This window comes from Aulonocara sp. 'chitande type north' Nkhata Bay, linkage group LG10, assembly GCF_057382095.1.
Source record: "Aulonocara sp. 'chitande type north' Nkhata Bay isolate Kocher_YH1m ecotype deep benthic linkage group LG10, A_spYH_male_GT1.1, whole genome shotgun sequence".
Lineage (NCBI taxonomy): Eukaryota > Metazoa > Chordata > Actinopteri > Cichliformes > Cichlidae > Aulonocara > Aulonocara sp. 'chitande type north' Nkhata Bay.
Window position 1 is genome coordinate 30,298,366 of NC_141353.1, and position 14,886 is coordinate 30,313,251.

Consider the following 14,886-nt stretch of genomic DNA (forward strand, 5'->3'; position numbering starts at 1 on the left):
CCAGTAAACTACTGAAGATAACATACACTGCACATACACAGTTAGATTCACTCACATCTGATTTCACAAAGCTGGCACTCAGCTCAACATTTCAGAAACTGGACTTTTCTATTCTTTATACTGAATCTGTGCTAATCCCTGCATCCTAAAAGGCTAACTACAGGAAAACTCTCCAGAGTCCCAAAGATAACTGTCATTTCAGACTTAAAGTTATCCTCTCTGCCTTTATATTGTTCCAAACAGAAAAATATTCCCCCAAAACACATCCTTTCAGCTGGAGTTAAACCAGAAACCCGAGGGCTAAACCTAACTTTATTATTTTGCCTTTAGTTTCCAGTTAAATTTACAGAGCCAAGGCCTTTAACTCGATAGTGCTGCTCTTTTCCCAGCCTCACTACCTCAGCTTTCTTCTTCAGTTTACTTTTGGGATTAAGTCTCTGGAACTGCGAAAAGGCTGTTCAGCACGAGCAGCTTTATCTTAACTGTCCAAAGAAAGCTTTTACCCTCAGTGACTCAGACCCTCCACCCCTTATTCCCACCAGGAGAGAGAAACGCAGTTACTCAACCTAATTTACTGTCCAGGGTGGTACAGGAAGTTGTCAACAGGGCCATCTTGTTTTATATCAAAGGGGAAAAAGCCTCTTTATCTCTGTCAACGCAGAAATCACAGCTAGACGTTGGCTTTTGTGTTAATAATGAGGCATCGTGTTGGCACAGGCTTTGGTTATCCTTCTATTTAGTCTGTCAACAAGCCTTCTGGTGTTTGTGTTTGACTTAAACACTGTCCTGATTTACACCGTGAAGCTATTTAAAGTCTTTCAAGTGCTAAAGTAGAATATCCAGTCTAAGTTGAGTGTCTCGTGCTAAGCCGTTGTTTTTATACTTTCATTAGGAGGTTGGGGAAGGCTGGGAGATGCAAAAGGACGAAGACATAAATATTTATATCCAAATAATAATTTGAAACATAAAGGTTATTTAAGCAGAAAATATATATTAAAGATCCAGTTTTGTGAATAAATCCACTGTGGCCCTCTTTGTTGTATTTGTGAGTAAGAGGTTGCTTATTTGCTGTGAGGAGTTTGGATTTACAGGAAACTCCAACTGTAATCTACATCTGTTTTATCTGGAATCTGGAACTGTCTAGACTGTGCTTACGTGGGGAAAATTACATCTGCTCATTGACTTAATAAACAAGTGCAGCCCTTCTGTTGTGTACCTGAATACTTGAACTGAATGGCTCCACAATCTGAGGCAGTCCTTTTTCCTACTGATTCCAAGAAACAGGCACTTTTTTACATTTCTGGCACTTCATGATCAGGGGAACCCCATCAACACTCAGCCAATGCAAACAGCAAATTCGATGGTGATCTGCCTTTTACATTACAAGATGTTTTGTGAGAAAAGTTGTGATTTTGGCCCGAAAACTGAAAGAGGATCCAAAATGGAAAGTTAACATCCTCGAGGGATTTGAAAGTTCATGACACTATTCCCTGTAGATTTTAATATTTTTGTATGTTTTACGTAGAAATTGCGTCTCAATGGTTGTAAATATCCATGTTCAAAAGGTTAAAACAGCATTTTCCATGCATTTGATGTGTTCCCAAGAAAAAGGAGACCATGATTCGTGTCAGTAGCAACATATGGATAGGTTGATGATTGTTCTTGTTAAAAGCGAAGAACTTTTAAATGGTTTATAAGTCAAATCACACCAGGACAAATTATTGTGCCCTTTTTGACATCAGAAAACACTTCAATCAAGAAGCAATTGAAGTGCAGATATTAAGCTTTAATTAGAGGGGTTTAACAAACTTTTTGCATCAACTGTTTAAGAATTACCCCCATTTTTATAGACAGAGCCCCATTTTCACAGGCTCAAATCAAGTGACCAAAGGATTACAGAAGACAACTAATAAAAGGGAATATAGAATTATTTCTACGGTCAAAAAATGGTTAAGAAAAACACTTTTCAAGAAAATCTTGAGGAGATAAGTGTGTAATTATCAGGGTCTACAATCAAGAGACACCTTTATGAATGGAAACAAAGATGGTTTAGAGCAAGGTGCAAACCACTGGTTACAGGCAGATTAGATTTCACCAGAAAACATCTAAAGGAGCCTGCACAGTTACACAAAAAATATTCTTTGGACATAGGAAACCAAGATGAAGTTGGCTGAGAGTAAATATGTAGAAGGAGTCCAAATCATACCACATCATCTGTCAGAGACGTTTCTTCTAAGCCTTTTAAAAAAATTGCAGCCCAGAGAGTAGACGACAAAGTCATAAAGAAAATGAGCTGGTAAAAAGTGATATTATTCAACCAACCGCAGCTCTGCCAAATCTGATGCGAGTGAAATGAGTGGATAAAGTTCATCAAGTACAGTTATCTCAATAATCTCTGAATATGCCACAGGGGAAAAACTTTCTATTTAAAACGAAACCAGCCTGGTCTTTTTGGAGCAAGATTATGGTGGAAAGGGTTAACGCGAGTACCTAAACAAACTATATGTCACAGTTCTTGTTATATTTATTGGTTTTGTACTCTTGTGTTTTCAGTTCTCCTTTCTCTGTCCTTATGTTTGCCAGTTTAAGCTGCTACTTTGAAGGATAGTTTTTTATGTGGCTCTTTGTATTTTTTACATCCTGGCTTTGTTTTTTCTTCCCTATTCAACCTGGGTTTTGTTTCCCAATCATTGCCTGTGTCCCTGTGTTGCTGTACTCTTTTCTTTTCTTTTGTCCTCTGTTCCTTTGGTTTTTCCCTCAGTTAGCTCTAGTGATAATATCCTACCTGCAGCACTTTTTTACTTTTTTTTCCATTGATATCTCTTTTTTTTTTACCCTCAGCCTTTTCGCCTCTGCATAGTCCTGCATTTGTGCAAGTTTAAGAACCGTGGGTAAATCATAAAACCACTTCTGGGGCTTCGGATATCAAACTCCAACTCTACCAACTGTATGTAAAAGGCCTTGGAAACAGGTCAAAAGAAACACACTTTCCAGCTCCAGAAACGAGACCCGATTACAGAAAGACTTTGTCTCACAGTTTATTTGTAATCAGTGAGCAATAGCAAGACTACTGAAGAGGCTAAGAATGAAGTCAAAGTTGAAGTAATGGCTTAGAACGACTTGCAGGGCTCCACATAAGTGAGCCACTGGGAAATCAAATGAGACTACCACACTGCAGCTCTGTTTATTTTTCCAGCACCGTATTGCCTCTCCTGGGCAAAGTAAAAAAAAAAAAAAAAAAATAGACAACACTGGGAGCTTCTCTTCCTCGGGGAGCTCATACACCCACCGGAGGGAAACTGTTTTCCTCCCAGCTTTGCCCCTTCACAACGGAAAGACAAAACAACGCGCTGGTGGGCTCCTGCCAACTCTTGCAGCTGTACCATCCTCCCAAAAGGCATAATTTCCTTCCAAAGGCCTTTCCTCTTCCTGTTTTGTGGAATTCCACCATGTTGTTTTCTATTTTTTTTTTTTTAACCTCTTGTTTATTAGATGAGCAGCGATGCAATCACAGGAGGCCTACGGAAAATATTTTTGGTTCCTAAATTGGAAGCAGACCTCAGTCACTTTTCCTCTCCTCTGTGACCGGGCATTGAGTCATAATTGACCCTGTGTTTATCATAGCGTATCACGCTGAGATCAGAACAACTCTGTTGCAAGGGGGCGGCTTCATCAAAGCAAGGGCAGCTCGCTTAGTCACTGATGAACAATCGCAAAGAAAGTGGAAAGAGAAAACAAGACTTGTCTGACCATCTGCTACAGATAAACAAAAAAGATCTTTGTGTTTCCTTCAAAGGAAATATGGAGGTTGGCCTGTAAATAATCTACACAATCTACACATCACAGTTTCCAACTTTGCGTAGTTTGATAAACTCTGTGAAATGACCTGAATTCTCTGTTGGCTTAGACATAAAACTGTCATAGGAAATACATGAATTTACAGCATTAATTGAAAGTTTCATATCATTTATCAAGCTTTCTTGAACATTTTGCACATTTCCCATCAACCGCTCTACAAGACGTGGTTAAATTTACCCCAACTTTCCAAGGGAGGGTTCAGATGTCAGGTTGTCCCAGCTCTCAAATGCATTAGAAATTTTATGTCTCAGTAACACAGTCGCAACGACCTGACAACTACTTGTTGTTTCGGTATCCCCTGATTGGTCATAGGAGATTGCTGATAGTCATTGTGAAGACAGCCTAGCAGGCCTAAAACCCGGTCAGTGACTCCAGGTAATCATTAGTTATTAGAGAAAAATGTCTACTCCCTGATTGGTTAGTGAGTGGTTGCTTGCTATTGCCAGATGAAATTGGTTGCTAGGAGGTGCTGCCCCAAAAAAACTCCTTGTGGTCGCTTTGGTTGCTGGCAGATTTCTGTGGAAGATACCAACTTGTCTGCAAACACTTGGCAACTACTTCCTGAACAGTTGTGAAAATGTGAAGATTGTGCTGCGAACTGGGAATGGAGACCGTTTGCTTACAAAGCCAAAAGTTTCACCTTTTCAAAACATGTTGGTTTCTGTGGTAAGGCACAACTTCTGTTCTCTGTTTCCAGTTAGTGTCACACTTTTTCAAGTTTCACTGCTGCTTAGGGGTTAGTTAGCAAGCGTTTGCAAAATCGTCATAATCTTTCATGCGAACTCCAGATGACTGCGGCAATCTAGCTGCGACCAAAGCAATCATAACCACAATTTCTGTTGCAGCACCCTCTTTCTGACTTTCAGGAACCATACATATTTTTTCCCAGCGACCGGAGGCGTTACATTCGTCATGCTAACATTCATTTTTAACACATGGAAGTGTTAAAAACAGCAGTTTCTGCGGCCTGCTGGAGCGGGAGGGCTAGGTGGAGTTGGCCGTCCGACTGCGGTCTGGAGTGTGGGGCCTCCCTGCTGCTACGGAGTCGGGGTGGTCGGGCGCGTCACTGCAACTCCCCCTGGCTTCTGCTCCGCGGCTGCTGAGTGAACCCTCATCTGGGACTCTCCTCAGCTCTTACTGGAACAGTGGCGCGGCTGCCCCTCTGTTGGTCTTCCATGGTTTCTTGTGTTCTGGGGGCCTCTGGATGTCTGGAGTTTTGATCTCCTCCATACCTGCCTCACGCCCTGGAGGACGGGGCTGTGGCCCCCCCACACTCCCTAGCAGATCGTTACATGGAGAAACCTTTGGAATACAAGCGCGCTGATCCACACAGGTATGCACACGGGTGTTCACTGCTCGTAGACCCAAATTACACCTTTCTTGGCTGCTACTTCGAAGCACATCTGTCCTGCGTGCTGCACAACAACATTGAATATTTAGTATTTACTGCTGTTTACACTTAGCTAGATTAATGCGATGGTGTTGTGTTTAGTATGTTGCTTTGTTTCTTTTTTTTTTGTCTTTTTTTGCTTGTTTTCTATTCTTCTCTCAACAGGTGATCCAGGAGATTTTTTTTTCTCCCCCCCTTTCTCACTGTCCCTCTCCCCTTCTGTTTTTCCTTTCCTTCCTCTTTCTTTCTCCCTTTCCTATCTCTCACTCATGTCTGTCCCGTCTGTAACATCTGAAAATAAAATATAATAAATAATAAAAACAAAGATCGACCAAATGGACCAATACGGCAATGCCACGATGATCCATTTGGCAAAGTAAATCCATTGGGTATCCTTGTTGGTCTTCAGACAACAATTCTGATGGCTAAAGAACCAAATGGGACAGGCGGGGAAAAAAAACAAAAAAAAACAAAAAACAAAAAAAACAGCAGTTTATTTAGTTCCTAAAAATGTTCACAGCCAGGTACAAAAAAGGCTTTGGGTAGTTTTTCCATTATAAAAACTGTACAATGGGTGATTTTAAAAGATAATTCATCTGTTTGGACATAGATAAGGTTTAAAGTTGGTGTTTTATTATAGTATTCTGTTACTCAGCACCGGTTAGCAGATGTGTGGCCTGCAGCTTGCAACCCAAACTTGCTAGTGTTAGCGGATGACTTTCCAGCAAAGGCCGACTTAAGCATCTATTCTATGTGGAAACATCCTCAGCATTCATCTGCCTGTGGCTCGGATTTTGTAGTCGTACCACCAGTTTTCAACTCAGAAATCAGGGTAGATTCTCAACTTTTTGCTGGGTTAGCTCTCTATCTTATTAAAATATGCTTACATCGCACCATGACTGGTCCAAACTAGCACTGAGGTGGCTGTGTTCCTATTTTTCTTTCTTATTGGTTCATCCTCAAGAGACTAACTCAGGAAATACTGTTTCAATCTGAAGTGTCTGCCAGTAATGATGATTCACTCCCATTTCCATCTGTTTCACATCATAAAAACATCCCTGGGAGTATCTTTTTTTTAAAGGTGAATGCCTATGTTGCCCCTTTGCAGAGATTAGCTGTGCCTTGCTCCATAAGGTCGAGCCTCATCGACTGGTAAACTGAAAGAAGATAGCAACCTATTATTCATCCACAGTAATCGCACCCCTTGCTCCCTCGCACTGCTCACTGTCCTGATTTATCATCCCCAGCCATGGGAAAGGTCAAAGTTGACTGTCTACGTCCTGTAGCTACATGAATTGATGAGATGCTTAAATATGTCCTACATTACTTGTGCTGTGGTGTTGTAACGTTGAGAAGGGCAGGAGACAAAATGGGAGCAGGAAGCACACCCCAGGACAATGGTATCATGCATCCTGCATCTGCTGTTTGAGCACATTAACTTACTTTGAGGTCCCTCCAAGAAGATTGTTTTTGAGAGTTCAGGTGGACTCAGTTTGGGGTTTGGCTGTTTGTTTTACAAGCAGGACAAAATGTTGGGCTTTAGGCTGTGAGAGAAACAGGGAGTCGGGCCAGATTTCACATTTATTGTCCACATGCTGGCCGGCACTACAATAGGATTGTTTTTTTTCCCTTAGAACATAACCTGGATCTGTTACTAATGGTCATTATGAGTGTGGTGTTTGCCCAAAAACAGCTGCATCCAAAGTTGCCAAAAAAAGCTGAGTTATAGCACCAAAAGCAGAGGCAAAAAACAGGGAAACATCATTAATTCACGAGTGGCAACATTAAATATGATTTTCTAATATGAGGTGTAAATAACTGTGTAAAACCTTTCTATGTCGGCCCCGAGGAACATAGTCTGCAGCCATGGTGAATAAATGGCAAGAAGTGCAGTCAAATAAACTCAAGCCTGAGGAATGCTGCTTGGGCCCCAGTGATAAATCACAGGCATTTTCAAGGAAACTCCTACCCAACCCTTTACGCCCATAATCTTTCCTACTGAGGTCTCCAACAATGAGAACAACAACTATTGTTGAGAACAATGCAATCAGACCACCAAGCACACTGCTGCCTTTTGTGGTCTTAGTCATTTGCTCTGGGTCAGTGCTTGTAATAAGGTCAGCCGTAGGGATTGTTTAGTTTCGCAGATGTTTCATCAGACATACTTCAGGTTTCATCAGCACTTTAAGATTAATGGGATTAATAGGAAAAATGTGTTTGTAACAATTTGCTCATTATGTGGAACAATATCCGGGCCTTTCATGATATAATCAAGACAAGTATACAAATGGAGGAACTGCAGGTTTCAACATTACTGATGGCTTTGTGACAGCTCACTTCTGTCTCCTAAAATGTATGTATGCGTGGTGAAAATACTGTGCACATGACATTTGTTGGACACTACAGAGGCGATGGACAGGCTGCCAGATAAGGTCAGGCAGTAGTCTCCAAGGACTGTGATGTTTACAGATGACGCTGGGATCTATGGTGAGAGAGTGCAGGGTGTATCAGGGCATCTGGGATGATTTGTGACAGAAAGATAGCAGTAAAAGTGAAAAGGAATGTTTAAAAGTTGGTGGTGAGACCTGTTATGAGTTATGGTTTGTAGACTGTGGTGCTGGAAAAAAGCATCTGGAGGTGGCAGAGCTGAAGATGCTCTTAATACCTTGGGGATGAGCAGGATGGAGAAGATTAAAAATGAGTACAACAGGGGGACAGCTCAGGCTGAGCAGTTTGGAGAAAAGGTTAGAGATGCAAGACCGAGATGGTTTGGACATATGTAGAAGAGGAAGAGAGGATATGCTGGACAATGAGCAAAGAATGGCAGGCAGGAGGAAAAGAGGAAGATCACTAAAGGAGGTTCATGGATGTAGTAAAGGGGGACATGCAGAGGGTGGTTGTGGCAGAGGAGGATGCTAGGGACGGAGTGAGATGGAGGCAGATGATCTACTGTGGCTGAAAGAGCAACTGAAAGAAGAAGAAGGAAGAAAGACTCTGGAGGAGGATGCTGGGGTGGATGGTGGGTGTACAAAGTTTGACTGACTCTTGGTTCCGAGTCCCATTTGTGGTTAGAATTAGACAGCAAAAACATTACACATAAAAAATGGTTGTTTGAACACCACGTTAAGATGTCACGTTCACATCAATAAACTGTAATTACTCAATTTTGTAAGAATATTTTTCAAAAATTCTCATTTTGAATTTCATGTCGAGGATAACGGTTTATGTAGGCCTCGATTGTTGTTGTTCTCATTTCATAATGCAGGATTTTTTTTTTTTTTTTAAGTGGCAGACAAGTCTGCACTGCAGGCTATCTGAGCAATCAGGCTCACAGATCTGCTGCTTGAAATAACTAATATCTAGATGACAAACTTCATAAATATCATCTAGGAAAACTTTGAGATCTTCCAGGTAATCAGCTCGAGGGACATATGGAGGATATGGACATCCAAGTTCAAAAAAGATGAATAAAAATGGATGTATTGAGGGATAGTTTATGAAAAAAAGGGCTGCTGTCATAAATAATAAGATACAAATAAATAAATTAGGATAACTAGTTTACCTATCAAACCTTTAGTCTAAGGAGCTTGGAAAGAAAAGCTTCAAACTTAAAGAAGAAGTGGCTCAGTGCTGTCTTTCTGAAATAAAAAGACCTTCCATGATTCACCTTCACAGATATCCGTACTTGGCCACGTGCACTAATCCTCCAACGTATGGTAGAGATGATGGCTTTTGAGCTGTGCACTCATATCAAGCTGGATGAGCTGCATGTATAATATTTATATTTATTTATTATTATTTTGAGGCAGCACAGTGATCAGCACTTTCGCCTCACAGTACATGAATGAAATGAGGCATTTCCCTCTGGGTATTCCAGCTTCCTCGAAGGTCCAAAGGCCTCAGGTGAACTGATGATGACATGATAAATAGACTGACTGTGTTATCCCATCTCTGAAATAGATGCACTTTGCCTCTGCTATCATCAGTTCATCTTAAACAAACTCACACCCAAAGAAGGCGAGGACCTCACAGGACGGTCTGTTTTTGGGTTCTGGGGCACACAGACAGTCCACGCTGTGATTTCCACTACAAAGCCATGTCTGTTTTCAGTGGAATGTTGCCTCAGGGCCTGAAGATCACAACCTTTTCATAATGTTTTTCTGACCTTTTTCCTTGTGCACAGAGACTTCCCCAAATCTTTTAATAATATTATGTTCTGTTATCTGTGAAATCCCCGAATCCTTTCTAATTTTTCTAAAAAATAACATTGTTCATAATTTGTTAAACTACCTTCCCACTCAGGCTTTCACAGTATGATGAACCTCTCACGTCTCTAATCTTCGGAAAGACTAGTCCTCTCTCCCACTCATGCTACTGGTCTGATGCCAGTTAACCCAATCTGATGGGAGATCCTGTGATGAGTGTAGCCAATGTAGCAACTTAAAAAAAACGTGTTGCTGACATTAAGTTAACACTTCCCAGTATTTCAGCATTTCAAGTCTTATTTATGAAACAATGCTCTAAAAACCAAGAAGCTTAAAACAACTTTATGCTCATGCTTCCTAAACACAGAGGCTGTTCCCTGAAGCGGTTTCTCAGTCAGGTGAGAAAGCAGAGCAGCGTAAACCGTGTTTTCCTGTGGGACTCTGGCACCGCTCGCCCAGCAAGGGGTCAGGATGGAGGGACGCTAAGTCAGCACGCTCCTAAACAGAGCCACATGTCTGCAGGTTGAGGCCAGCCAATCAGACTCTGCTGGGTGGACCTGAGCCCTTGAGAACCCACTGGATCATTTACAGCATGAGGAGGGAGAAAGCACCAGTGCATGGCTGGGCTCTACAAGGGAGTGTGCGGTTAGGCTTTTACAAGCGACAAACCTAAATAAACAGGAAACCTGGCTCACATGGACATCACGATGCAGTAAATAGGTTTTTATACTTGCCTGCAGGAGCAACTATAAATCCTGGAAACATTTTGGAGGCTGCCGTAGCTGTTTACAGGCCAAAAGTGAGAGGATGCATGATGGTTACGTACAGCCAAACAGGTCTCGTGTCACTCTATAAAAAAACGGTTTGCAAATGTGTTGCAGTTCAAGAGGTGGAGAATGTGTAAATGAAAAAAAGGGCTCTTGTCAAACTGTCACTGTGTGCAAGAAATAAGATGCGAATGTTCCCAATTTTAAAGTCTGGCATTCACACTGGGAATGACACAGCTGCCCGGTATAAAATGTGTACTGCTCAGTTTCCTGAAGCACCTGTAGAGGAAAAACTGGTTTTCGCTAAGCAACAGTCTGCAGCAGTCGCTCAGCACATTCAGGTTACAGGTCAAAGGTGAGAAAGAAAAGTATGTGGAGGATATTTCTCTTTGCTTTTCCAAGCAAAGCAGTTCAACATGACAGAAAGTGCATGTGTAATTCTTTCGTTTTGTTTTGCCAGGCGGGGAAATCCCCAAATTACCGTTTCAATAAAGCCTTGTCACAAAAGCCGTCTGGTTCTGAAGAAGTGGTGAACTAATGTGTTTTTATTGCCCACCAATTCTTAGTCATTGCATGTGGAGGTCATCAAGCTGTCCTGATAACCTTCATTATACTTCCCTCAAAAGAGATCGGGTGGAGGTGGAGGGGTGGGCGTATTAGACTCCTCCAGCTTTAACTGAAGAAGTCTATTACAAAGTAGAATATTTAGACAGAAAACTGCATATGAAGGCACGTGCTTTGAAATTGTGAATAAAAAGCAGTAGAAATCCTGATCTGTTAGAGCAGGGGTGTCCAACTCCAGGCCTCGAGGGCCGGTGTCCTGCAGGTTTTAGATGTCCTTGATCCAACACAGCTGATTTAAATGGCTAGATTACCTCCTCGACATGTCTTGATGTTCTCCAGAGGCCTGGTAATGATCTAATCATGTGATTCAGGTGTGTTGACCCAGGGTGAGACCTAAAACCTGCAGGAAACCGGCCCTCGAGGCCTGGAGTTCGACACACCTGTGTTAGAGCATTAGACTGAGCGGTGCGTTTTTTCTATCCAGGTTTGGTTTTACTGCTGCAGTAGTGCGTTTGGGATCATTGTCAGGCTGAAAATGGAGCTGTTGCCAATCAGATACTTTTCACGTAGATTTGCAGGGAAAATCAAAATCTTATGGTAATTTTCAGCAGCCCCAAACCATGACAGAGGCTCCACTGTGTCTCACAGACAGGTATTGTTGTAATAGGGGTGCAGGTACCTCTCCTCTGACTCTCCTCTGTACATACTGACAATTTCAAATTTGGATTCATCGCTCCACAAGACCTGTTTGCAAATTAATATAATTTGACATACCTCAACCTTTTCTCCCCATTTCCCTTCTTTAAGAATGGCTTTTTAAGGACACGCTGCACATCATGCTTTTTGCCCTTTGGGAATCACCTTGTTGTTGCAAAAATACTTTAAAAATGTAAAACCCTGTCTGAAAAAAAATAAAAATGGGAAATTGTGTTTTTTTTAGTTCCTTGTGTGCCCTCATGTGCTTAAATGACTCATAGATCAGTGATTAGTGGCGTAACAAACAAAAAACCTTCCTCTGAAAAAGGTCATGAACAAGGCCTGGACTACAAATGAGTGAAAAGCAGCCAGTGTCCAAAAAACAAAAAAAACATTCAGGAAGTTTGGCTTGGACCCAAAATCTAAAGAAATAAGGTCTGTGAAGACTTTTGCACAGTACTGTATGGTAAAAAAAATTAACAGTGTCTGAGTAGGTATGTAAAAAGCTCCCTTTTTAAGTTCTTTTTCACCTTTTTACCTGCTCAGCTCTCTAAAGATTAACTTTATTGCTCTTAAATGTGTGAAATAACAGAACAGATCTGTTCACCCCATCCTTGCAAGTTTGGGAAATTGTCTTCATTAAATACCAGTAAAAACAGGCTTTTCTAAAACACACGGAGGCCTCCAGCCAGACACAGACGTGCGTTTGCAGCCTAATCGCATCCTGATCGCTTTGGGTCGTCTTCTGTTTTGCTGTCAATCACCTATCTATGCCTCACAAGCAGCGACGTGAAGATTATAGGCGTTTAATGTAAAACGAAAGAAAGACAAACAAACAAACAAAAAAAAAAAGCAGCAAAAGCTCCCTCTGAACAGGAATTTTACAAGAAACGGGGCAGCTTTTCTCTCAAAGCTTCACATATTCCAGTGTAGTAAGAAAAGAAACCTGAATGTGCACGGTGCCGATGTGCTGGTGTTTTTGTGGCGTGAGGTCAAGTTCATCATCATGTTTTTCCAAAAGCCTGAAGGGAAAATGAAAATGGACAAACCTCATCAGACAAACATTATTCAAAGCAGAGGAATTTCTCCCTGTCAAGGATGGACGGGGTTTTTTTGTTTGAAACTCTTTGTTTTCAAACAATTGGACCGAGACAAACACAACCGGCTGTACTCAGCTGATTTATTGTGCAGATTAAATTTTTTTTCATCTAGTCAGACAGTTTGAAAAGGTAGAAAAGAAATGCGTACTTATTGAAATTCTCACTGCAACTTTTTGGACTCTGGAATACATCTTACAAAAAAAGTACATTGCTCAATTTGCTTCTTTTCCTTTTTTTTTTTTTTTTTTAAGCACTCCAAAATTACACTGAGCAGCAACTCTTACGTTGGACGTTATTGGTCCTCCAGGACTCTTTTTGTGGTTCTGCGTCATGTTCCTCACAGAAGAAAAAAATAATATATATATATATCAATCTGCTCCAGCTCTGTTCCCTCCTCTGAAAACCCTGTAAAGTGTTGGAGAGTTACAAAATGAGTCGAGAAAAAATACAATCCGTCTGACGCCAAAAGCTGTCCATTTACGAGTCGCCGCTCAGGAACGGCGTGAGCTGATTTTTCCAGGACGACGTCCCTCGGAGAAGCCCCGGTCTAAATTAAGTTCCAAGAATTATTTCTGAAAGCTTCCAAACTTCTGGGGTTGTTTGGGTCTGCAGACCTGATCGAGTTCCCTCTTTTGTGTGAATTATCAAAGCCCCTTTCAGACATCCTTTCCAATCATCCGATTTCATATCCAAAACAAAAAAAAGCACCCGGGGCACTTTTCTATAAAACACCACGTGAGATTATGACTGCATGTTGTTAGTGGTATGACAGATTTTTAGATTTTATATCGCCAACTATGCTCCTAACTTTAAATAAAACAAAGATGTTGTGATTTGTTTTCATGGGAGGCTCCGTCCTCTGAGCCTGTGTGTGACACTCGGTCTTTGGAGAATGGGCACAGGTTCATTGAGTCTGCAACATTATGAGCAAAGCTTTTGGGAATTTCTGCAGAAGGAAAATCACCTTTGATAGAATTTCTTGGGGGTGAAAACACGTCAAACCGGTTCTTGATGAGATATCAAACTAGTGGTAAAGTTGTAATAGGTGCAAAAGAGGCCGTGAGGAACATAACAATAAAGGTTTCATTTAAAAAGATGGCTGGAGGCAGTGATGTCATGCATAATGTCTAAAAAGGGCTTTTAAGTCTGGTGTTTAAGGCATTTTCAATATCTTTTCTGCTGCTACTCATCTCTATGACCCCCTCAGAAGTTGCAGGTCCTTTGGGTTGACTTTAAATGCAGTGTACTTGCTCAGCTGTATGTTTATGAAATGATATTTAAATGTCTTAGAAAGTAGAAAGTCCACCATACTGTAACATCGTATGCTGGGAGAAACTGCTTTCCAGCTCTCTGAAGCCGGACTAGAACTAATCCTTTCACCTCGCTCCCACATCTGGTGATAAAAACCACATGTGCCGTTAGCTGCGGGGACGAAAAGAGCCTAACAAACTAATACTTTACACAAAATGAAACACTAACTAAAGTCCACTGTGTCCGAGGCCTCGAACAAATCGCCAGTCTGCTTTTCCCAAAGTGAAAATGTGCGCTGCACCCGTCAGGGTCTCTTAGCATGGAGTGACTACGGCTGGTCGGGGGGGCTTGCGGCGGCGGCCTCGTCGTTGCTGCTGTCCACCTCCTGCTCCATGGGGCTGTCCTCCTCCAGCTGCTGGCTGGTGTAGTTGGTGATTTCCAGGAAGCCGCTGGGCTCCACTACCACGTTAGACTGGCTGGAGTCTGGCAGGATGGAATACTGAGGAATCACCTGCATGTATGAGAAAGATCGGGCTCAGAGTAAGTGAAAATAGTCCCTCTCAGACTTTTTTTTTTCCACTCTAGACTCTGTGTGACATCACAGAGAGGGGATATCCCTAATATGGTCCTCTCAGTCTGCAGTGGAGTATACGATAAATGAGTCACAGAATAAACAATAGAACTAGAAATAAGTAACCAAATGTAAGTTATGTCAATACTGAGCATATAGGTTTGCATATACAGTGTTCGTTTTCCCTTTTCCTGTTCTGGGGGAATCACTCCATTTTCCGACATTTGAGACTGTGAGTGCCTTCTTCTGGGCTTTATCATCAGGTAGTGATGCTTTAAGATGGTATTTTCCATCCTTGTTGACATTTTTTTTTCAGCTTTGACTTAAGGAAACAAAACAGGACTTTCAGGGAAATCCACCTGTTCACCTTTGTTTCTGAGAATTAGACGAGAAGATCGATACAAGTCAGAGAAACTGTTTAGGCTTCAAAGACGAAAACCTTTTCTGTTTTACAGTTTCATACAAAGGATACTTAACATAGTAA

The 14,886-nt window shown here is 41.5% G+C and overlaps 1 protein-coding gene across 5 annotated transcripts in view; it reads right to left on the bottom strand.

Moving 5' to 3' along the window:
* Positions 1–12,646: 12,646 nt before the first annotated feature.
* The window catches only part of emsy (EMSY transcriptional repressor, BRCA2 interacting), a 28,582-nt gene continuing 26,342 nt past the window's right edge, over positions 12,647–14,886 (bottom strand). For all 5 annotated transcript variants that reach the window (XM_086309475.1, XM_086309476.1, XM_086309474.1 and 2 more), the window contains one exon: positions 12,647–14,342. In XM_086309475.1, coding sequence (XP_086165601.1) covers positions 14,160–14,342 — 183 coding nt within the window. In that variant the 3' untranslated portion in view covers positions 12,647–14,159. The remainder of the gene's footprint in view (positions 14,343–14,886) is intronic.